Source organism: Gigantopelta aegis, chromosome 13 (genome assembly GCF_016097555.1).
Source record: "Gigantopelta aegis isolate Gae_Host chromosome 13, Gae_host_genome, whole genome shotgun sequence".
Taxonomy (NCBI): Eukaryota; Metazoa; Mollusca; class Gastropoda; order Neomphalida; family Peltospiridae; genus Gigantopelta; species Gigantopelta aegis.
Genome location: NC_054711.1, coordinates 41,879,265 through 41,905,044, shown reverse-complemented (window position 1 = coordinate 41,905,044; position 25,780 = coordinate 41,879,265). Strand labels below are relative to the sequence as shown.

Sequence of the window (25,780 nt, the reverse complement as noted above, 5' to 3'; positions counted from 1 at the left end):
TTTTATTTTTTTTTTTTTTTTTTTTTTTTTTTGGGGGGGGGGGGGATTTTGTACTGGTGTACATAACTATTAGAACTTGATATGGATCCAGAAATTTCAAATGAAATTTACTTTTTGCGGTCTTTGAGGATTACATTCGAGTTTTTATATCGTCTTACAGCCTCCCCTTCACCCCCATCACCCACCCCAACTAACCCTGGCCCAGTCGACCACGTGACGGGAAGTTTGTCATTTCAGTAGAGGCAGAACGTATTTTATTTGTGTTTTATTGATTTCACAGTCGACATCAGTGAAGAAGACTTGGTTTTGGTGATTTCTCTAATCTGCCTGAGTGAAAGAGAAAATCGCGAATAGAATTATTGAAAAAATTACTTTGTTTTGATGAATTTTCTAATTTCTCTGGAGGAACGAAAGATGACGTCACTGGACAAGACTTTGGGTCTCGATGTTCGAGATTGGAGGAGGAAAATGTGGACGTGAAGAAAGAAAATATTTTACAATCTGCAGAGAGATTTCTTACAGGAGATAAACTGTGAAATATTACAGGGAAAGGATTTAACAAACAAATAATGGAATTTTTAATGTTGAAAGGTTTTCACAAATAATTTCATACAAAATTCATGGATGTGTTCAATTAAAAACAAAGAAGAAAGAATGAATTTGTTTGAAAGAGGATGTGATATTAAAAAGATAAAAATTCTTCAGAAATGTGGATTTCTTACAACAATGGATGTGATTAAATATTTCTCAGATTTCTTAAATATTTCTGGATGTGGAAATTTTTTTTTTTTTCAAATGGATGAGTTTAATTATTTCTGGATGTGGAGAAATGTGTGAAATGTTTCGCGTTGTTGGATTTCATATTTTCTGTTGTGTTTCAACATCAAAGGATTCAGGTGTGAACAGGTAAAAACAATTTAATTAATTAATTAATTAATAATAATAATTTTTCTTTGTTGTTTTTACATATTTTCTTGCTGATTTTAGGTTAATAAAAGATGTTTAATTGTTTAATTAAATTAATTAGTAAATGGTGCGAACCGTTCAGTTGTCATTAATATAAAACTTGTAATTGTCTTTTGTGTATAATATTAGCAGACATTGTTTTTAATTAGATTGTGAGAATTAATTAGCTAATGTATTAATTATCAGAAGTTTGACGGACATTTACTAAAAGTGTTAAAGTCTTTGATCTGTTTCGCCATTTTAAACCGTCTCGTTTCACAAACACAAAGTCAGTCTGAAGAGTTTCACGGGTTCGCTGTCAGCCATCTAAATATTTTAACGTCTCCATCTCTCTGGGCGACATAAAGTTTATCCTGGTCACAACAGACAGACAGAGGTTCGGACAATCCATCCTGGTCCGTGATGACGTCACGGATGACCTCTCCGTCACGTGACAACTGGACAATACAATTTCTCTCCCAATCACAAACATAAACAAACTCTTCCATGTCACACGCGACACCGAGTAGATGACGTAGCCTTGCTGAATCACGTGACTGCCACGTGACGCGTCCTGATGACGTCACACATTTCAAACTGTTGTCCTCTGATACAACAACCAGAGAGTCGCCTTTCACTGTGAGACACGAGGGGCGGGGGATCAAGTCGCGGGGGAGAGACTGAATGACGCGACCCCCCTCATCCAGTATGTCTACACACTCACCACCCCACTCAGTGACCGCCAGACGGTTGCTAGGTAACACTGATATGAAGTTGTACTGTTTCTCAGTGTTCAGTGTGTTTGTCAGGCGGATGTCATCTTGTATATCCAGATATAATATTTGACGTTTCCTGGCAGGACGACAACAACCTGCTGGTCACGTGACCTAGCAAGGCCGCATGGTTCACTGGGAAGATCGTATTTAATCAGTTTAAAGTTGTCAACAGAAAAATATTTTACACAGGAGTTGAAATCACTTACAACAATTTTCTTAGATCTTTCCCCTCCCAGCACCGCGATGGAATATAGACAAGGATCACGTTTATCTGATGATATCTTTGTGTGAAATGTCTGTGTCAGTGTCAGTCTGTCTGTCTGCCTGTCTGTCCAGCACCGTCGATGTCAATATAGTCAGGATCTGTGTCAGTGTCAGTCTGTCTGTCTGTCATCTGTCAGTGTGTCTGTCAGTGTCAGTCTGTCTGTCAGTGTCAGTCTGTCTGTCTGCCTGTCTGTCCGGGTGTCTGTCAGTGTCAGTCTGTCTGTCTGCCTGTCTGTCCGGGTGTCTGTCAGTGTCAGTCTGTCTGTCTGCCTGTCTGTCTGTCTGTCTGTCTGTCCGGGTCTGTCAGTGTCAGTGTCTGTTTGCCTGTCTGTCCGGGTGTCTGTCAGTGTCAGTTTGTCTGTCAGAGATTTTATGTCAGGTTTTAATATTTCTCCAATGTCAACAGAAAAAGTTTCAGTGTTTTTCTTTTTCGAGTCGGTCAAAGTAATTTTTAACTCGGGAATTTCAGTTTTAGGATTTGTTTGAGAAATTTCTGAAGCTATTTTTTGTAATTTAGAAAGATTTGTTTTGATTTCAGAATCTGACCCTGATTTTATGAGGTTTTCGCCCAGTTTTAAGTTTTCTTTTCCTTTTTGCAATAAATGTTTATCTTTAGTGAATATTGTGTCTATGTCATTGTTAGTAGTTAGTACAGAAGTTTCTAAATATTTCTTCAGCCTGTTCTGCTCCGCGTGGACAGTTTCTGTTAGTTTCTGGATTATCTCCGCCCCTCTCCGGTCGATCTCTCCAGACACCTCCGCCGCGCTGACTGCCAGACCAGACTGTAATCGGTCCACTTCATTCTTGATGTTATCGTCAAGAATTCCGCAAAATGATCGCAGCGTCTTGCAGACTAACTGTAAAGCATTTTTTAGTGGCTGTTTCAGTGCGGAAGGGGCATCACCTAGGAAATAAAATTACAAACTATAAATAATTACATGTGTATTTACATGAAATTAAGTATCTCCCCTAGCATAACCTAATATGGCGTCACTGGTAGCTGTACCCATAGATATCTACCTCAATACGTGATATTAATAACAATAAACTCGCAGCTGTACCCATAGATAGCTACCTCAATACGTGATATTAATAACAATAAACTCGCACAATAGAAACTCCAAATACAACAATAAACTCGCAGCTGTACCCATAGATATCTACCTCAATACGTGATATTAATAACAATAAACTCGCAGCTGTACCCATAGATATCTACCTCAATATGTGATATTAATAATAAAAATGTGATAATAAACAGACCTAGGCTAATTAAAAGTAATAATATGTGTAATAATTAATTTGTAATTTTGTAAAATCCATTATATGGTGAAGAATTCATGATTAATCTTAAATTTTAGTTAACGAAAATAATAATAATAAACCTTTTAATGAAAATATGTATTCTAATATATATTTTTTAAAACGAATGAATGCATGTTTAAATGACACCCCAGCACAAAAAATACATTGGGTTTCATTAATGTTCATTGAGTTGAACAACCATAGTTCTATAGCTGCGTTGATCTAGGACTTTTAGTTTGTGAGAAATGTAAATGTGAAAACTTAACATTGAATTAAATTCAAACAATTAAATTAAAAATTACATTACTGTACACATGTACAGCTAACTTTATGAAAGAAATTTGTGTTTAAATAATCATGATTAATATTTTATAGTAAAAGTATTTTGTCTGTAAAATATTTAATTGGTATTTAACCATTGCATCAATACTCTTAGAAAAAGTGATCATACTGAAAAAAATCAGGTAGTGCAAGTCAGCTTTATTTATTAATTATTATAATTATTTATTATTCTATTTTTACTATATTTACTCCCAGGTTTTTTGCCAAAGGGTATAAGGGTAAAATTATGTACACTGAAATAATGGAAATTAATGGATACATTTTTATAGTGTTTAGAAAGACTACAAGAGATCTGCTGTTTAAAATTTGTCTAAGCCTAATACTGTGTTTGTGTATTTGTGCGAGTTCACTGTAAAATAGTTATAATTAGCAACATGCAAATTGGTTAACCCTTCATTCTACTCAGTGTTTTGCTTAAATGTTTTCGGATGTATTATTTAGAAGAAAAACAACAACCCCAAAACAACTCACATCTGCATTTTACTATTGTGGTGCTTATTTAAGATTAAAAATATACTTGTATATTAAATAGTACAAATTAATATTATAAATTCTGTATTTCAATATTGTCATTTTTTTAAATAAACAATTCTCAGAAAACTGTCCGAATAAAAGTGTATAAAGAATTTTCTTTTTTTAATAATAATAATAATTATGTATGATATATATAATAATATGTATAATGATCATTGTAATAATCAGCATATTAATAAATATATTAATTATTATAATAAAATTATAAAATAACTGCAAAATAATAATGACTTAAACAATGTTTTGTTGTTATACAAGTTATATGTGTGTTTATTAGTGTGTGTATGTGTGTTTATTAGTGTGTGTCACTGTGTGTACACATGTATGTGTGTTTATTAGTGTGTGTCACTGTGTGTATGTGTGTTTATTAGTGTGTGTCACTGTGTGTGTGTGTTTATTAGTGTGTGTCACTGTGTGTATGTGTGTTTATTAGTGTGTGTCACTGTGTGTATGTGTGTTTCTCACTGTGTGTGTGTTTATAACTGTGCGCATGTGTGTGTATCAGTGTGTATATCAATGTGTATGTGTGTTTATTAGTGTGTGTGTGTGTGTTTATCACTGTGTGTGAGTGTTTATAACTGTGCGCATGTGTGTGTATCAGTGTGTATATCAATGTGTATGTGTGTTTATTAGTATGTGTGTCACTGTGTGTATGTGTGTTTATCACTGTGTGTGAGTGTTTATAACTGTGCACATGTGTGTGTATCAATGTGTTTATATCAATGTGTATGTGGCTCATTCCACGTTACGCGTATTACACTTCAGACTCACTTTGAGTGACAATGTGTGTAAATTAGAAATCTATGAAAGGGCTCCTGTTATAACCTACTGATTAGTAATAATCCTACTTTAGTACTTCACAAAATAAAACAAGAAACATTGGCTAAATTTCAAACATACTTGTAATGGCTTAGATTTGATTGTGTTACATGTGTTACATTCACACGACAGACATTTTTCTATAAGATTTGAAAGTTGCCAAAGTTCTGTGAGTTTACAAGTGATAATAACATTTTGTATATTGCTTTTAATCACCAAAATGTAAGTTAATATTTATCAGAAAAGAATAATCTCATTACTCAGATATTTGTTTTTTAAAATCATTAAAATGTTGTGTTACGTGTGTTACATAAATTTGTTACGTGTGTTACACGTCTGATTTGAGAAACTGAACATATTAGCTTGTAAGCATCCTGTCGCAAACAAATTTTATTTGTTTTACTTCATTTTGTTTTTAGTGACTGTTAATAATGTTTTAGCAGAAAAGTTAAGTATTCTGTTCTCATGGGTGGATTTAGAGGGGGTTAGCACCACCTACCTTTTTCAGTGGCAAATATCACTCAAATAATTTGCCTGTTTATGCTAACTCATACTTGTAGTACTAATATTCCAGTCAGTGCATCCTGAACCTCCTTTTACAAAATCTTACATCAGACTTGTCAAAATAAGAAGGCAACTGGTAAATTTCATTGGCTATTGCAGCCTTTGCATAAAATGTTATGTTTTACATTTTTAATAGTAATCTGATCATTATATTAAAGATGAATTACATTGTTTAGGAAGACACTAAAGAAGATACATTTACAGAGCTGCTACCTATATTGAAAAATTAGTTGCTGGCAGGATAGGGGCAGTGTTTCTGCCAGAAATACTGGGGCGGATCTAGAGGGGGGTCCAAGGTGTCCGCCCCCCCCCCCCCCCCTCAAATTTGAGAAGTGCCCCTTTTATTTAGGATTTTTAGGTTTTTTACAAATTTATTTATTCTGTCAATGTATAGAACACTGTAGAATACGTCTGCCAGCGTCCCTGTTGTAGCACTATTATATTATGGTCCATGTGAACCATGTGTAATTTTTCAATAGTGCCTTTTCATAATGTTATGGTGACCTTTTTGTCTTGGACCCCCCCCCCCCCCCCCCCCCATCAGAAAAGCTGGATCCGCCCCAGAAATAAATGTTTGGGTATGTCGCTATGGAGTTGAATGCAACCACAGTCAACATGGTTATGGGTGAGGGGCCTCCCCCAGAAATAAAATGGGTTACGGTTAAGATTATAGGGTTAAGAAAAGCATACAGTAATGATAAGAGTAATTAATTTTGTCAAAAAGTTAACTTAAAATAATAAAATCTGCCAAAACATTTGGGTATATATAGCACCATACCCATTTTACTCTCTGGCAGAAACCTGGGGGGGGGGGGGGGGGGGGGGGGTGTGGTGTGTTTGGCAAAGCCACTTGTAAGAATTTAAAGGAAGAGATCACTATATCATATGGATGTTGAACTGCCACATTATAGAATATCTTGATGAATTTGTGTCCCTTATGATAAAACACTATTTCACTGTAGTGATTGGTAATTACATATAGATGTTGCAGGGTTCACACTGGAAGAAATTTTCAGATATATATATAGAGAGAGAGAGAGAGAGTTTACTCGAAAACTATTCAAAACTGACTAATTTAAAGAACATTTTATTTGCCAAAGACTAAATGTTGTAGCTACTTTGCATGAAAATTAGCAGCTGGCTAATTTGACAATGGACAGGGTAAGCCCTGGTGTTTGTTCCTTAATAAAAGGCCAGATTCCTAGAGGGGGGCTCTCACGTTAGTCGTTGTGTCAATTACAAAAGGGTATATATATATGGAAGTGGCCAGTACCAGTAGATACATGTACCATTAATTCCTGTCCATGTGTGCTCTTTGCAAAATTGAACCTCCAGTTCCTGCTGGCATGCTTGGGAGCTAAGACAGGTCAAGATATTATTTATATTCCAGAACCAAATTCCCAACTCTAAATATTCTAATGTTAAGTGTAAAGCCAGTACATAGCTATATAAATAAATACTTCAATAAATGTATACAGATAGTAGTAGAGTTCACATTGACTGTATTAAGATTGTTTTATACAATTCATTATTTAAAGACGTGTTTGTTGGGTAAAACATTCATCCCCTAACCCATGTAACACATGTAACGTTACGTGTGTTACACTCAGTAAATGCTACATGGTATAATAACTTGCAGCTTTTGCAAACCAAAAATGGTCAAATTTGTTTCATATTGGTATTTTAACTTTTAACCTAAAAAACACATTTTAAATGATTAAGTATTTTACTAATTATGAAAACTTGTTGGTTTTTTGCGTTACGTGTGTTACATGCAAAATTTTGTTACTTTTGAGTGGTTTTTCAAATAAACCTGTTATATGAAGAGAAAAGAAAGAGGTGGTAAATCTTAAGACACCCAGTTGTCTGTCAAATGACTAGATACTGACTCATTTTGGTATTAACTAACATTTTTAAGCAAAGAACAAGCTTAACTATATTTTTGTGTTTTGTTTTGTTTGCAGGTGTTGTATTTTCAAATAGCAGTACACACAAAATTATCTCACTGTTTATGATTTATTTGTTATTTAACATAAATATACATATCCAAAATATTAAAAAAGCACTTTTTGAATTTATAAGATGAATTTTAATTTTTGCATCCCAGGATGAGTTAATGCGTGGAATGAGCCATGTGTGTTTATTAGTGTGTCACTGTGTGTGTTTATCACTGTGTGTGAGTGTTTATCACTTTGAGTGTGTGTGTTTATCACTGTGTGTCACTGTGTGTGAGAGCGTGAAAATAGTGGAGAGTTTTACTGGTAAAAGTGAATGTGAACTTCATGCATACTACTTTCAACACCTGCTGGTCAACTCACGCTGTTTCAAAATCTTCACTTGATCTATGGCGTCCACCAGTGCCAGAGCACGAGGGAACTGTGCGGCCCACGAGCTTTCCGGTTGTGTCTGGTCTGGGATTAGGATGGCACCATTGCAGAGGGGACATTTTGAGGCGTAGCCACGACTGATACTGGCAGAAATATGGTCCTGCAAACACTTTAGGCAGTACGTGTGACCACAGGGCAGGGTCCTGGGGTCTGAATACACCTCAAAACAGAGGGGACAGGATATTCTGTCGTCCCCAATCATTGATGTTTGTTCTTCATCTGCAAATCTTGACGCCATGTCTGAGAAAAGAGAAACACTGATAATAATAATAATAATAATAATAATATTATGTATAATAATAATATGTATAATAAGAAATAATAATAATAATTAGAATAATAATTAGAATTATAATAATAATATTCTACACACCCAGAAAATAGGAACACACACCTCTTTTGTCTACCAGAGCAGACCATGCAAAAATCTGTTTAAAGGTAGGGTCAACTCAAACAAGAGCCTTATGTGTTGGAAAGATGCATACCCAGACCACCAACACATACTGACACTTTAGCAAATGAAAAACGCGTAATTTTAGAGTTAATAAAAAAATATGATTATTCCTGATAACTGGGGGCAGCCATTTTGTTTTGTTTTTGTGACGTCCAGTGGTATAGCTTGGGGCGAAGTGACATCAGCTCCTGACCATCTCCTGTATGTACAGTGTAAACAAAAGCAGTAATTTTCGACAAGGCGCTTCTCTTTGATCAAAAACAGCATAAATGACGTAATAATATAATAAACTATTTAACTAAATATATTTCAAGTTGCATTAACAACAAAATGGGGTTATAGTATTTTTCTCTCTGTTAAAAATCCAAAGTCACTATTAGGCCTATTGATATGGTACATTCAAAAAACTGATACCCAAGTGATAATTTTCTTTTCTTTGGGACTATATTGGTCAGTTCTCTGTTTTTTAGATGGAAAAGTTACTTAATCAATAGTTTTACAGAACTATTTACAGTAATAAACCATGCCCATTACCATTTTAGGGGTGACAGGTAATATTCCACAATACCTGTATGTATTTTTATGTCAACAGCGTCAATTAATTGGCTCTTTGGTTACATCTGCCAATCAGGAATCACAGGTAGAAGCAACTAACAGCATAGACCAATTAACTAAAAAAACACTCCGTGTATCATTTCAGTACATAGGTTAATGCATGGACAAAACTTTGTTAATTATTTCGACTTGTTGTATAGCCACTTTGACAATGGTATTTTATTTTGTATTGAAAAATAATAAATATAGTGCTAGATATACTTATTGCTAGCTTACTGGGATGTGTATTATTACAGAACATTGCAATGTATGACTATTTATCATCCCGCAAAAACCAGGTAGATTGTGTTTCTCTAGTTCTAAGGCTCTTTCCTGACATTATTTGTTAAGTATTACGCAACCACCAGCTCGCCAGAGGTCGTACTCACTGAGATGGTACAAAATGGCTGCGCCCGTTATATATAATAGCTGTCAAATTTAACCGTTTTATTAATTAACTATACAATTATACTTGTTGATATTAAGCAATAATATGCATTATATATTGTTGAATATGCATACCAGGCCAATGCCTTAATTGTCCCTTCATTTAAGACTCAAAAGCTGGAATACAAATTCACCTGATCAAACCACATTTTTATTTTTTAAATCGCAGGTAATTTTTCAATAGATTATCAGCTCTTTTTTTTGCAATAAAGTGTACCATTCACTTCCACATTGGTCCAAAAATAAAGTCTAATTGTTGTATTCAAAACTTACATTTTTCTGATATACAGTGTTTAAGGTTTTTAAGTCCAAAATTTTGTTCAACAAATATCACTGAGAAAAAAGTTATGACTCTTTTTCATCTGCCAACAAAGGGTGGTTATGGACACTACACTGGTAGTATAACACCATGACAAAATATAGAAACCTACAAAAATATAAACTAAATCATTTTTTATTTACTTCTTTTAAGAAATATTCCAACAAATTAATGGTGTTGTAAACTATAAACTATTGTAAAACTGAAATATTTGATATTTGCCATAAATTTATTATTTTGGTTTGTTGTATCCATAAAAACTAATTTTACACTTAATTTCTGTTTGTATTAACACTTTATAGTAGATCTACCTAAATTTCATTTCAATAAAAGTATGCACATTTTACTATTTAAACATGTATCAATGAGCATTATAATTCAAAGTGTATGCTTATAACCGTAGCTTGTTTCTTTTTTATCTTAATGTTACAGTCACTACAATCTTATATAACAAGACATAAATGCACTTCATCCAACTAATATTGTGGTATTTATTTGCCAGGATGTCTGATTCATGAACAGTTGTGAACATACATGTAAGTTTGTATTTCATCTCAGATTTAATTGAATGTTAAAGAATCATATACTAGTATGCTTTTTATGCATCCCGCGACTAATAAGTATGAATATAAAAAAACTAAATAAAACTGTCAGGTGTACTGAGATCCTTTAAAATTATAACCACTTCCAACTATTTGTAATAGTGTTATTTTAAAGGCACAATATACTGATTTGCACTCAACTCAGACAGACAAAGAACATGAAATAGTAAAGTCAGTAGGGTCTCCGTGAGTACTCGAGCACGGGTCGAGTCTAGCAAGACTCGAGTCCGTTCACAGGACTCGAGTACCTGTACAAGGTGGAAGACAGTGATCAACTATAATACAATGGACAATGTAGGACAGTGATTTCAGCAGTAAATAATCAACAATATAAGTTACACAATAATTATATGATCATGTGTTAGTTTCTCTTTTAAACTGGCCGTTCATGCGTCACAACACTCAACATATCAACTGGTTTCTAAATGCAATACAATGGCATTGTTTGGCATCCATGTTCAGGGGGCGGGGCGTAGCCAAGTGGTACACCGCTCGCTCGATGCACGGTCAGTGTGCGATTGATCCGCGTCGGTGGGCCCATTGGGCTATTTCTCATTCCAGCCAATGCACCACGATTGGTATATCAAAGGCCGTGGTATGTACTACCCTGTCTGTGTGATGGTGCATATAAAAAATCCCTTGCTGCTAATCGAAAAGAGTAGCACATGAAGTGGCAACAGCAGGTTTTCCTCTCTCAATACCTGTGTGGTCCTTAACCATATGTTTGACGCCATATAACCGTAAATTAAATGTGTTAAGTGCGTCGTTAAATAAAACATTTCTTTCTTTCCATGTTCAGCACTGGAATTAAGATGCATAATTCTATTTTACTTTATTCCTTAATCTCATTATCATCTAGTGTAAGTGTCGGGTACTCGGGTCCGGGTCGAGTTTGACCCTCGAGTACTCGAGTCCAATACTTTGGACTCGTGGAGGCCCTAAAAGTCAATAATATTTGGTTACGGACAATACCAAACAAAACCTGAGTTTGAGATATAAAATCATAATGTACATATATACTCTCAGAAAAGTAATAACGTGCATTCTTTAGCTTATAATGTTCACCAAATAGTCAGAAAATAAATGGTAACTGTTAACACCAAGTAAACAGTAACCTTGTTAAAGCCAACAGTTAACATAAATTTGAACAAAATCATTCAACTTTGAATAACAATTAAAGGCCTTTAAAAGGAAACAAATAGCACTTCCCATATTTGAAAAATACAGTTTTAAAATGTTTGAGATGATTATTAATGATTTCCATTTCATCAGCTGGAAATCTAACTGTTCATGTGCAGATGTGACATCTGGTAGTGTCCGTAACCAATCAACTAAACATATTTATTTTCAAAATATTAACATTTCAGATGTGAGTATCAAGATTGCTACATGTATATTGTTTCAATGTGACTTAATTTGGCTACTCTTCCGATTAACAGCAAGGGATTTTTTTTTTACTATCCCACATAGGATAGCACAAACCATGGCCTTTTTTATGAACCATATATGGATACTGGTCGGTTTCAAGTGGTTTACACCTACCCATTGAGCCTTGCGGATATTTGGAGTCGGTATATGGATTAAAAATCCCATGCCTCGACTAACATGTGGATCTTTACCTACCAGCCTGTATTTAATGTAATCAATTGAATGATTAAAGGCCTTTAAAAGAAAACATAACACTTCCCATATTTGAAATACAGTATTAAAATGTTTGAGATGATTATTAATGATTTTTTATTTCATCAGCTGGGAATCCAACTTTTTAATGTACTCTTTGACATCTGGTAGTGGCAAAACTAAAATATACATATTTATTTTCAAACATTTTAGATGCGAGTATCAAGATTGCTACATGTATATTGTTTCAATGTGACTTAATTTTAGCACAAACGTTTTATATTAATTGTTTGGTTACGGACATTACAGTGAATCCTTACTAAATGTAAAGCACCCCAAGTAGTATGTTATTAATAGGATTCTATTTTCAATGTTATGTCTCGATGTGAACTTATTGTTTATTGCAAGTTAAAAATTAGCTAAACACTCAACACAAATCAGAAATATTTTCAGCATGCTATAGTCATAAATTTCTTGTTTTCATGGGTGAATGATAGATGAAAATAACAATTACAAATTCAGTTACATTATTTATGTTTGTTCTTATTTTAACATGTTGTAGTTTTACATAATAAAATACAAGAAAATTTAAGTACACATTTAAAAAAAGATTTTGTTTTTTTTATAAAGTATAGTGTTTTCATTAGAAATTTGGCAAGGCATGGTTGACTAAACACTTCTGGGACATTTTCACCATTTTCAGGGCATTTAAAGACAAAAAAATTATAAAATAAAAATAAATGTAATTAATGTGCTTGCTTTAATAAATTAATGGCAAAATATATAATAGGAATATTTTATTAATTAATAATACATTTTCTGAATGTTTTATAAAAATTAATTTCAGGAATAAATATTAAAGGAGGCTTGTTTAATTTCAGGGCAGCATCGTGCTGATTAAGACAAGATGACACTAGACTATTAAGGCATGGTGCCGCACCATGCTATATCAAGCTAGGAAAAACACTAATCTATCTAAATTTATAATGATGCTTTTTTAAAGGTTATGGACACTACATTTACAGACACTACAAATCCACATTCAGTGTGTATTATTTTCAAATCTTCCAGCTACATTACATTTTTATTACTTTGCAGAGTTTGTCCATACATATGACTTTTGATCAAGTCAAATATTATATTGTTACATACACTACAGATATTCTGTGACAAACCTATAAGTTGCCTTTATTTTCTTAAGTTTTTGTAACATAAATACAAATTATTTGTGAGAAAATTCAGTGCAACATAATTTAATTTCACTTACTTTTTGAAGACTAATGTCCAAATATATAGCTCCAGGTATAGACTATTTAAAAAACTTACATCAATTGCATTTACATATTTTGCAATAACTTTTGAACCTGATGACCATTTTAGAGATAATTGAATTGTCTGCAAACCAATATCACTTTGACATAAAACATTACAGCAAAGGGATAATTTCTATGAAAATTAAATTGGAAATACATAACAAGAGAAAGTACCCTAATTTGACCCACTAACTGACTCGGTGTGCACTTTTTATTGAAATGAGAGACCTGAAATACTCCACAGTTAGGTGTGACCCATATCCATCAACACAAACCAAACAGTGATGTCTTGGACCACAATATTTCATTGTAGAGTAGCATAACACACTGAATCATGACTCAGTCCCTTTATTGTAAAAAACAGAAGCTGTATCTTATCTGCTGTTTAGCTTGTCATTCTGTGTTATTTTAATCCCATAATGCTCTAAAATACATCCCCTCAGCCCTCGAAATAGTGCCTGCAAAAAGCCTTGAAATAGCGGCCTGCGAAAAGCCTCGAAATAGTGGCCTGCGAAAAGCCTCAAAATAGCGGCCTGCGAAAAGCCTCAAAATAGCGCCCTGTGAAAAGCCTTGTAATAGCGGCCTGCGAAAAGCCTCGAAATAGTCCCCTGTGAAAAGCCTCGAAATAGCGGCCTGCGAAAAGCCTCGAAATAGTGCCCTGTGAAAAGCCTTGAAATAGTGCCCTGTGAAAAGCCTTGAAATAGCGGCCTGCAAAAAGCCTTTCATTTTTAGACCTAGCAAGAGAGCTGTTTGTATGATTATCTTATCTGATATTTAGTTTGTTATTCTGTTATTTATTAAATTCTATAATACTCTAAACTCAGATTATAATTGTTCACACACTACGGATCACAAACCATCCCCACACCCTGTGCCATAGTTTGTTTTTTTCTCTTAGAAGGTCATATCTTTAGGCCTGGTATTTTAAAAACAATAGCAGGCCATGTTTTACTTCCTGTTTCAAGCCCTGTCCCGCGCTGTCCTTTTTTCATTACAATGTCCCTTTATTAATTTTTTTTTTTTTTTTTTTTTTTTTTTGTTTTCAGCAGGGCAGTTATTTTGGCCGGCTATTGAAAAAAAGAGAAAAAAGGACCGGCCATATTTATTTTACCTACTATTTTGAACCCTGCCTTCTTATCACTGTGCCCTGATTATTTGTGTACTAGCACCCACTTATTGTAGGCCTGGTACGGCCTTGGGAGCAAACAGAGAGTATTTGAAAGGGGGGGGGGGGGGGGGGGGGGGGGGGGGGGGGGGGGGGGGGAGGGAGCATGAGGGGGAACTGGCAACAGCAATGGATTTTAGCTGTTGACGGGGTTGAGGGGTACACTCCACCAAATTAATACCCACTGAATTTCAGGTTTTCAAATATAGCAATTTTAGCCTGCTGGAGACCGTTATAAAGTTAAGATGCACCACTTAAGACCAATCAAGTTCATGGGAATTTCAACGATTTATTTCGGGGGGGGGGGGGGGGGGGGGGGATAAAATTCAATCTACTCCCAACTACATGTCACATCACCACAGTACAGTGATTAACACCTCGTCACCACAGTACAGTGGTTAACACCTAGTCACTAGTATTATCATCACCATACAACGGTTCATTAACACCTAGTCACTAGTGCCATCAGCACAGTACAGTGGTAATTAGCACCTAGTCACTAGTGCTATCTCCACAGTACAGTGGTTAACACCTCTAGTCACTAGTGCTATCACCACAGTACAGTGGTTAACACCTAGTCACTAGTGCTATCACCACAGTACAGTGGTTAACACCTAGTCACTAGTGCTATCACCACAGTACAGTGGTTAACACCTAGTCACTAGTGCTATCACCACAGTAGTGGTTAACACCTAGTCACTAGTGCTATCTCCACAGTACAGTGGTTAACACCTCTAGTCCTTCCCATCATCCCACACAAATTATTTTTGTAAATAATTTCAGTTTGGTTTGATGTAAGATTTAATTTTTTTGTTTAACGACAGCACTGGAGCCCACTAATTAATCATCGTAATTCTGATACATGTAGGTAGTAGTGGTGGGAACTGGTTGGATTTTCATGTTTGATGATTGGTTAGTTGAACCAACCAATCATCAGTTATAATCCGTTGTCGACATTTTAAACCCTTTTATACTCGAGGCTAAAAATATGCAAGTTTGTTTGCTTACTGACATCATAAAAGTATCTAGAACAAAGAGTTGTTATAAAATAAAGATAATTGGTGAACAGATCTCGCAAGTTAAAACTAGAATGCTCAATTACCCGACTCAACTTTATCCTTCGTCAAATAAATTTAAGATAAATAACACAAAATTGATTTAGCTATTTTTATTGTGGGGTATATTGTATATTATGTGTTTATGCAAAATGGTAATGCTGTATAAACATTACATTTCGCAAATCAATCCGCAAATAATACAGAGCTGAAATTTGTAGTTACCATTTTTATAGATATCATTCGGGTCACTTCAATCAATTTCCATAGCATAAGATATGAGTATGTTCGTTTATAATCGATAACCAGAAATTGTAATCGATTAGTTGGAATTTGGATTTTACCAACCAATCTTTGATTATTCCAATTAACCACTAATACGTAGTCATCAGAGGAAACCAGCTAAAGTTTTCCTAAGCCAGCAAGGGATCTTTTATATGCACTTCCCAGACAGGACAGCACATACCACTGCATTTGACCAGTTGTGGTGCGTGTACTGGTTGGAACGAAAGAAAGAAAGAAATGTTTTATTTAACAACGCACTCAACACATTTTATTTACGGGTATATGGTGTCGGACATACAACATGTATGGTTTAGGACCACACAGATTTTGAGAGGAAACCCGCTGTCGCCACTTCATGGGCTACTCTTTCCGATTAGCAGCAAGGGATCTTTTATTTGTGCTTCCCACAGGCAGAATAGCACAAACCATGGCCTTTGTTGAACCAATTATGGATCACTGGTCGGTGCAAGTGGTTTACACCTACCCATTGAGCCTTGCGGAGCACTCACTCAGGGTTTGGAGTCTGTATCTGGATTAAAAATCCCATGCCTCGACTGGGATCCGAACCCAGAACCTACCCGCCTATAGACCGATGGCCTAACCACGACGCCACCGAGGCCAGTCTGGTTGGAATGAGACAAAACCCGATCAGGTGAATGGATCCACCGATGTGGTTCGATCCTGTGATGCAGGCACCTCAAGCGAGCACGCAACCAACTGAGCTAAATCCCGCCCCTAGGTTTGACGTAAGAAAAAAGGTAAAAGTGATTTGGAAATAACCAAAAAAACAAACAAACTATTTTCGTGTACAATATAAAAAACAATCGGTTTCAAAAATAAATAACTTGTAGGAAAGTTCATAGTATGAAAAAAGCATTCCCATTGGGACGGATTATAGTTACCATGCAGTATTATCACCATGGTACAGTGGTTAACACTTAGTTACTAGTGCTATCACAACGGTAGAGTGGTTAACACATAGTAACTAGTATTATCACCACAGCTAGTACAGTGGTTAACACAGCTAGTACAGTGGTTAACACCTAGTCACTAGTATTATCATGCCGTACAGTGGTTAACACCTAGTCACTAGTGCTATCTCCACAATACAGTGGTTAACACCTAGTCACTAGTATTATCATGCCGTACAGTGGTTAACACCTAGTCACTAGTGCTATCTCCACAGTACAGTGGTTAACACCTAGTCACTAGTATTATCATGCCGTACAGTGGTTAACACCTAGTCACTAGTGCTATCTCCACAGTACAGTGGTTAACACCTAGTGACTAGTATCTCCACAGTACAGTGGTTAACACCTAGTCACTAGTATTATGCCGTACAGTGGTTAACACCTAGTCACTAGTGCTATCTCCACAGTACAATGGTTAACACCTAATCACTAGTATTATCATGCTGTACAGTGGTTAACACCTAGTCACTAGTTCTATCTCCACAGTACAGTGGTTAACACCTAGTCACTAATATCATCACGGTACAGTTGTTATCACCAAGTCGCTAGTATTATGACCACAGTACAGTGGTTAACACCTAGTCACTAATAATATCACCTCGGTACAGTGGTTAACCCTAGTCACAAGTATAATCACCACAGTACCATGGTTAACACCTAGTCATTAATAATGTCATCACGGTACAGTGGTTAACACCTAGTCACAAGTATTAACACTGCAGTACAGTGGTTAACATCTAGTCACTAGTATTATCAGCACGGTATAGTGGTTAACACCTAGTCACTAATAATTATATCACCGTGGTACAGTGGTTAACACCTAGTCACTAATAATTATATCACCGTGGTACAGAAGTTAACACCTAGTCACTAATAATTATATCATCGCGGTACAGTGGTTAACACCTAGTCACCAGGAATAATTGATTACACTTAGGCGTGGGAGTTCATAATGACCTTGACCTCGGCATTCATAAACTGCACTGCTGATAATAGGAAGGAAGGAAATGGTTTATTTAACAACACACTCAACACATTTTAGTTATGGTTATAGGGCGTCGGATATATGGTTAAGGACCACAAAAATATTGAGGGAGGAAACTCTCTGTCACCACTTCATGAGCTACTCTTTTCGATTAGCAGCAAGAGATCTTTTATATGCACCATCCCATAGACAGGATATTGCATTTGTATACAACTTTGCATAACACTGATGTACATTAAATCAGGTTGTATTGTAGGAACAACACTTTTAATCAGGTTGTCACATCATATCAGAAAACAGAAGATCCTGACAGTCATAAAAACACCTAATTGGACACTTTTTAAAAATACTCTCTTTTTTTGGTGTATGTTGCATACTGCCAAAAAAGAGAGTTCCGTGTCAAAGTTCGAGGTGTACTTTCAAATATTTATGGAGTTAAAAACAGCTGTCGCTGTGATTGGTAGTAATATGTGACATTGATTATTTGTGCAAATACTATTTATCCATTGACAATAAATAAATACACTTTTATTTGTTATTCAGTTGTTATGCAGTATATACCAGAGGTTGAAACTAATACAGGGTGCCCCCAAGAATGGAACTGCAATTTTCGTAAAAATTGATGGTTGCTAATAAAAACATTAATTAAATCTCTAAAATGGTATGTGTGACCCCCCCCCCCCCCCCCCCCCCCCCCCCCCCCCCCCCCCCCCCCCCATTTTCTTGAAGGTAGATTAGATGTGAGGTGCCACTCTTTATTGGTGTACTTCTAGGGTGTGTTGATACGCTGCTAAAATTATATCAGTTTTATTAGTAAACATTAACATTATCGGCAATAGGAATTGATTTGGTCTATTACAACCTGTAATAATACAGCAGCTACATTTTTTTTTTTTTGAATGACGTCTGTTTTCCAATGACGTCACTTTACATCTCCTTACAATAACAAACTGGGTACTTGACGTTTCCGTTTAAAGAACGCTAGAAAAAACTCAATGCAAAATTGCTATTGAATTATTATTATTATTATTTTATTTATTTATTTATTTTAAAAATGCACCTAATGCACCTGAATATGTTTAAAGAAAATCTTGTGATTATAAAAACGTACCTTTTACGAAATATGGATTCCATGTGGAATGATGGTAAGGTAGCTATGTTATATTTATTGTGTACGAAGCCAAAACAAGGGTACAAAGAGTGACTGTCGTCGACCTTAATGATAATTAAAGGTAGGAGAGTAATTTATTGTAGTTGTTAACAATGTGGTTCGGAATTTAGTGATCCAGATAAAATGTGTGTGTACTCTTATAACTTACACATAAATTATAAAAATAGAGAACACAATTTTTTTTTTTTTAATAATAATAATAATGCAATACTAATACAACAATATATTTAATAGACCCCCCCCCCCCCCCCCCCCCCCCGAAAAAGAAACCAAAACAGTTAAGCTTAAGGTCGACCTTTGGGTTTTTTCTTCGTACTCAATAAATATAACATCTTCAGTCTTATTGTAATTTGAGTTCAAATTCATACAGTACAGATTTATAATTGCAAGGTTTTTCTTCAACCAGGTGCTTTAGTATTTTTCAAACAAGCAAACAAAAATAATTTTTAAATAGCAATTTTCCAGCGTTCTAAAAACTGAAACGTCACGTACCCGATTATTCGTATTGTAAGAGATGCTAAGTGACGTCATTGAAATAATGACGTCATTAAAATTCAAAATTAGTTAGCCTATATTATAATTTTAAAAAAACAAGTCTATAAAATAGTTCAAAGTTATATTTTGAGCAGACATTTAGAGGTCGGTATGTTTTTATTTTTCATAATTTTAGACCAATATTAAGTTTAGTTTTAAAGATGAAATAAATAAAAAGTAGGCCTACCATTCATCATATAAAACATTAGCGTTTGATATGTTATAACTTATATTTATTGTGTAAGCAGGGGCGTAGCGAGGGGGGCACGGGGTCCATGCGCCCCCTCCCAATCAAACCTTTTTTTTTTTTTTTTTTTTTCTTTTAGTGTATTAAATTTTATAAAATCATACATAGTAACACACATACTGTGTGTTGCCCCCCCCCCCCCCCCCCCCCCCCCAATATAAAACGCCAGTGTGTGTAAGTAGCAAAACAAGGGTGTGAAAATTGACTTATTGGCCAACAAGAAACAATTAAAAATAAAAAATTATGTTAGTGTTTACACAGTATAAATATTTTCAGCCGATATCACAGCCAGATAAATGCATGTGAGGTAGCAATGAAAGTAATAGGCCTATCTATTGTGAAAATATATCAAAATTATCAATGTACACTGGTGGCACCTAAGTCTGCGCACCTAAGCATTTGTGTTATATTTTAAAGTTAAAATATTTCTTTAAAAATATTTATTTCACTGCCACAGTACAATGGAACAATAAACGTGTTACAACTAAAGTTATTTTAATTTTAATGTTTTTTAAAGTCAAGTAATGAGCGCATTTTTAGTGGGACCCCCCTGCATTTACTGGCCTGCATGACGGCACATAAGTCTGCGCAGCAAACATCAAAACAACCACTTCTGTCGCTAATGTTTACATAAAACAGCAACAAACAATGGATCCGACTTTTTATAAGTTCTAAATAACAAACACTTCCTGTTATAGTCTGTTTCGGAAACATTTAGATTGTGCAAATGAGATAAATATAAATGGTGTTCCATGCTCCTTAGTTTGGACAACACAAAATGACAATTTTAAAAAAAGCCAATGTAAAAGTATTTGATCATTATTCAACAAAATATTTCTATTATTAACTGTGTAAATGAGCACAAATAGTGTTCGTTAGACATATAGGACAATGAATGATAATTTTGAAACAGACTATAGCTAAAATAGGCCATGCTGTCAGTGCAAGCTTCAAAGTCTGTGTGCAGCCATTTTGCATTGTGTCACTCGGAGGGAAATTCAATGTATGCTTGGATGTTTACGTTAACAGATTAAATAAGACATTCATTTGATTTATGGATTCATAAATTACAATAAGGTATGTATTGAAGCTTCTATGTAAATTTATGTAAGTTGATATGCAAGGTTGAAGGTTGATCATTACAACGTTGACAGACACGTGTTGACAGGTGATATAAAAACACGTTGATCGAGGCTGGCAACAGTATACTTTTAGTGCATTAATTCAGTGTTATCGACCAGTTTTATACATATATTCACAATCAAGATGTGTTGTTTTAACAACGGTTTTGTGAATTAAATTAACGTTGTTTGTTTGTTTACAAACATACCCCGACACTTGTTTCGAGACGTAATGTAACGTCATTAACGTGCGCAGACTTTTGTGCCGCGCAGACTAAGGTCAATGTACACCAAATTAATTACCTATTGAATGTGTAAATAAAATTAATATACCCGATAAATAATTTGTTGTCCGGGAAAGTTACAGGTACGGCCTTAACACTTTTTTTTTTATTTTTTATTATTATTATTATTATTATTATTATTTTTTTTTTTTTGTTATATTTGTTGTATCTGTGAAAATGTCCTTCACAGGTGAATTTGAAAGGAGAGTCGACTCAAGCCGTACAACTAATGTTTACACTGTGCCGCCCCTGCTGAAGATTCAATGGTCCGAAGATTCAACCCTAACCCTATAGTCCGTCTCACAGCGAACGCCTTTTTTCACACTATCGAATTTACTAGAAGTTATTTGTTTCTGACCCAGCAAAACTTTTTTTTTTCTTCTTCTTTTTTGTTATTTCCAAAACACTTTTACTTTTTTTTATACGTCAAAACAAATTAAATTATTTACAAACATTTTTTGTTTTTGTTTTTACAGAATGATGGGACGGACTACCTAAACCCGGACTGTTGAACCTTCGGACGATAGAGCGGTCCCCGTCCGGGAATACGGAATATAAAGAAACACCAGTGATCCCTGGAAAATCTCAACATGCACATCACCATCTTCGTAAATAATATGATTTGTTTTCACAATCTTGAAAAATGAGAAGAAAACAAACAGTCGTCTGCTTCTATTCTGTTCGGGAATTCCGTCCTCTATTGGAGCACCTGTGAAAATTGCGACCCGGACTGTACAACCGGCAATTTTTTTTTAAAGCGGCACGTAACGGGACACTCCCCCTCTTCCAATCTGTCCCTGTGACTATCATTAATTTAACTCAGTCTGAACCACATTGTTAACAATGACAAGAAATTATTATCCTAACATTAATTATCGACAATGGCGTAGCCATGATTTTATTGGCGGCGGGGGGGGGGGGGGGGGGGGGGGGGGGGGGGGGGGGGGCAACCCATACTAAGTCCGCCCCACAGGGAACGCCTGTTTCCATATTATTTATTTCCGAGCCGAATGATTTGTAACTTTCACACAAAAAAAAAAAAACATTTTCTTACTTCCAAAACACTTTTACTTTTCTTTTTACGTCATACTAAATTGAAATTGACAAAAAAACTATATGTATGTATGATTTTATAAAATGTAATACAGTAAAACAAAAACAAAATGTTTAGGGGCATGGACCGTGCCCCCCCCCCCCCCCCCCCCCCACCACACACAAACACTGAATACGCCACTGATTACCAATACATTTTACCCACATTTCGTCGTGAAAAAAGCCTCATTACAATGGTGCAAATTCCACATACTAGATGATAAACATGTCATCTATCTGATTGGGGTTTTTTCTCGTTCCAACCAGTTACCATAACTGGTCAAAGGCCGTGGTATGTGCTTTCCTATCTGTTGGAAAGTGCATATAAAAGATCCCCTCTTGCATTAAGAAAAATGTAGTGGGTTTCCTCTCATGGCTGTCAGAATTACCAAATGTCTGACATCCAATTGCCAACACCTGCAATTAAGAAAATTACCACAGCAAATAATTTTCCGAGGAAAAATAGTGTCCACGGCATTTTCCACGGCAATTTTGTCATTAACACGTTTGCAACTCAGGAGTGTAAGTACATCTCAAAGACAAGTGTTTTGTGTTGTTTGCCAATATGCTGTAAGATTTATTTATACCAGTGGCGGTATTCGTTGACTGAAATTTGCTAAAATAAAGCCACATTTTGATGAAGTTGTTACTAGAATAAAATTTTACAGAAATATGGAAAAATGTATTTACTCCGAAAATGAAGGCGGCTTTATGGATAAATGGGGTATTTTACAATTATAATGCCAATCATTATATGAAATTAATTTTATAGGCGTTTGTTTTATTGTGCTATTACAAAACTAGAACACAAATATAGACCCTAGAAAATCTTCCTGTTTGTTTAACTCTTTACTTCTGACTAAAGTGTCTATCATCCATGCATTTTTATTTGGTACATTGTAATTCATAAATGGTTGCATTGCATAAAGCGTTGTACAAAATAATGTGTTCTAAAACTGTTTATTTAAAATGGTACCAATTATTATACTCAAACCACGTGAGTATAAAGCAAATGTAAATGTGGCAATTAGTTTTCATGGAATAAACTCTTTAAAAAAAAAAAGTGACGCAACAGTTAACACGCGAATGACACGTGCACGTTCAAGAACAATGGGGTTGCAAGGGGATGACAATTTATCATATATACAGCGTAGTCAGTCCGCCAGTTTATATTTGAATTACATTACATTTGAATTATATTACATCAAAGTGACAATATATTTATTGCGATACAGAAGTAAAATAATTTTCTTTAATAATGGAATAATTTCTGTAAATCGGTAGTCTCTCTCTCTCTCTCTCTCTCTCTCTCTCTCTCTCTCTCTCTCTCTCTCTCTCTCTCTCTCTCTTACTGAAAATAAAACACCCGTGATGCACCATAGTCACAGTTGAAAAATATATCAGCTGTCTCCCCCCCCCCCCCCCCCCCCCCCCCCCTCCACTGCAATCCAGTGGTCCCTGCAATGCACGTTACGAACAGTCAACAGGTCAATGACCTAGTTGATACTGCTTAATGCTGGTAATTTACATGTATTTACGATCATGCAATGATGCTGAGATTCAGATACTTAGTAATAACGGTGCAGTTACTGTTGTAATATTTACGTTTAATCAGTTTTTAATTCACAAAGTATATTTTATTTTAACAAGGTAAAAATACATCTGGGAAAAAACAATAATTGAATATAATCCACGGGGGGAAAAAAAAAAAAAAAAAAAAAAAATAAAATAAAATACCGCAGAGAATGAAAAACTCCGCGGCAATCTTCTCGGTATTGCCGATTGCTGTGGGCAATTGCAGGAGTTGATAGCCAATGATTAATTAATCACTGTGCTCCAGTGGTGTTGTTAAATAAAACAAACTTTGTATCTATGTGATATAAAGCAAAATAATTAAACACCGTCAAAAAGCAAAACTTTAAAAAAAAAAAATGGAAATGTTTTTATATCTCAATATGTCTAGTTTGACATCCAACAATACACTAAGTTTAAACAAATTAACATTACATTACACAGAAATAAAACAGGTTGCCCCATGAATAAGCAATGCTTCCATGCATAAGCGTACGAGACGGGGGGGGGGGTGCAACTCGTTTGGAACCCCATATAATGGGTTGTTTTCACAAAAAGGGGCAAAACACTGTAAAGACATTGCAGCTGCAATATTTTAAAATTCTTTACCGTTATTTGCCCCTGTTTGTGACAATAGCCCATATACATGTAGCTGTTTGGCAGCGATGTTAATATGAATAAACGTTGTAATCCAGATTTGGCCAATTTTGTTTAATTCGGGTAAACATCTCTGACACTCTCGCACTCAGTCTTTCTCTCTCAGTCAGTGGTACGGTGATCCGGGTCGTGTTATGTGGTAAACAGACGTATATCTCCGACAAATTCGAATACAGAACATCTCCCTGTCCCGGAATTAGTCACTGGCGAAGTCAGACGTTAAGTTGTGAAACTTCAGTGGATATGGGCACGTTAATAGGGTTACCATCCCATCCCATTATTAACACAGAACAGCATATAAAAGTATATGATATTATAGCGCCTACATGCCTAAGCTTAGTTCAGTTCGCTCTGTCAGCTGTGACTGTGTACATAATATAGACATATAGAGGTTTACTGGACCAAAGATCGCTCAAATCTGTAGTGGCCTACTTGTGGTGAGAAATTACACACACATCTGTGTACTAGTTCATCAAGATAAACGTCCCCGGCACAATATTTATTATTGTGATGTTTGTTGGTGTGCCGTAACATGTCAAAATGTAAAAAAAAACCGGACCGTAGATGTTTACCTTGGTGAACTAATCCATGTACATGCCAAGTGGCTGCGACGTCCACCCACGTATACATGGCGAGCGGACAAACTCCACAGTCCTCTTCTGACACGTAGATATCAGTAATAAATATAAACACATGTATTAACGACAATAAATACAACTGTTCCCTTACCTGATGTTGAAATCACGTTTTGTTCGGTTTCTAAGTAATAAAACCGTTCAGGCTCAAACACCAACTACCTAATGTTGAAATCACGTTTTGGTCTAACTGATAAAACCGTCCAGGCTCAAACACGAACTTGCATATAAGACTTCGACAGGTGCGCGCTCCCACGTGATGTCATGTGACGTTTATATACTCGACACACCCAGATACATCACTATTAGAAAGAGGTGTAGGCATTACTTTTCAACACGAAATGTTTATTATGTTTCAAACTAAAACAGAAAAAATGTGCAGAAGTTTATCTGTATATGTTTGATATAATTGTAGTGATATAAGTGTGACGACTGTAAACAGTTTAATTACTTTTGTACGAACACCGCCACAACCCGTCACACCTGTAACATTAAATATGGGGGAGACCTGTTCCAGGCCTGTTACAAACCGGTTTTTCTTAGGTAACGCGACATAATATCAACAGGTCTGGTAGGAGCTGGGTTCGCATCCCAGTTCTGGCACTAATCGTCAATGATATGTTTGTTTTTTTTTTTGGGGGGGGGGGGTTAATTTATAATTTGTTTATTATTATTTGTTATTATTATTTTCATTTATCATTGATGCAGAAGCGTATTCCAT

The 25,780-nt window shown here is 35.4% G+C and overlaps 1 protein-coding gene and 1 long non-coding RNA gene across 6 annotated transcripts; one reads left to right on the top strand and one right to left on the bottom strand.

Moving 5' to 3' along the window:
• On the bottom strand, positions 1 to 25,622 carry LOC121387713 (tripartite motif-containing protein 59-like). 5 transcript variants are annotated; one of them, XM_041518908.1, is made up of 5 exons: positions 25,154 to 25,622; positions 7,868 to 8,176; positions 2,310 to 2,889; positions 2,172 to 2,255; positions 1 to 2,045 (listed from the first exon to the last, which is right to left on the bottom strand). In XM_041518908.1, exons 2-5 carry the CDS (start codon positions 8,172 to 8,174, stop codon positions 1,751 to 1,753), a joined length of 1,266 nt encoding a protein of 421 aa, XP_041374842.1. In that variant the 5' UTR covers positions 8,175 to 8,176; positions 25,154 to 25,622; the 3' UTR covers positions 1 to 1,750. The 5 variants fall into 5 exon arrangements, with proteins under 5 accessions (XP_041374842.1, XP_041374843.1, XP_041374844.1 ...); XM_041518909.1 differs by having other exon boundaries at positions 2,172 to 2,243; positions 25,154 to 25,619; XM_041518910.1 differs by having other exon boundaries at positions 2,214 to 2,255; positions 25,154 to 25,617.
• Positions 19,125 to 21,853, top strand: LOC121387716. Its single transcript, XR_005959856.1, has 2 exons — positions 19,125 to 19,556; positions 21,580 to 21,853. It is a non-coding gene; the product is annotated as an uncharacterized LOC121387716 (long non-coding RNA).
• Positions 25,623 to 25,780: the final 158 nt, after the last annotated feature.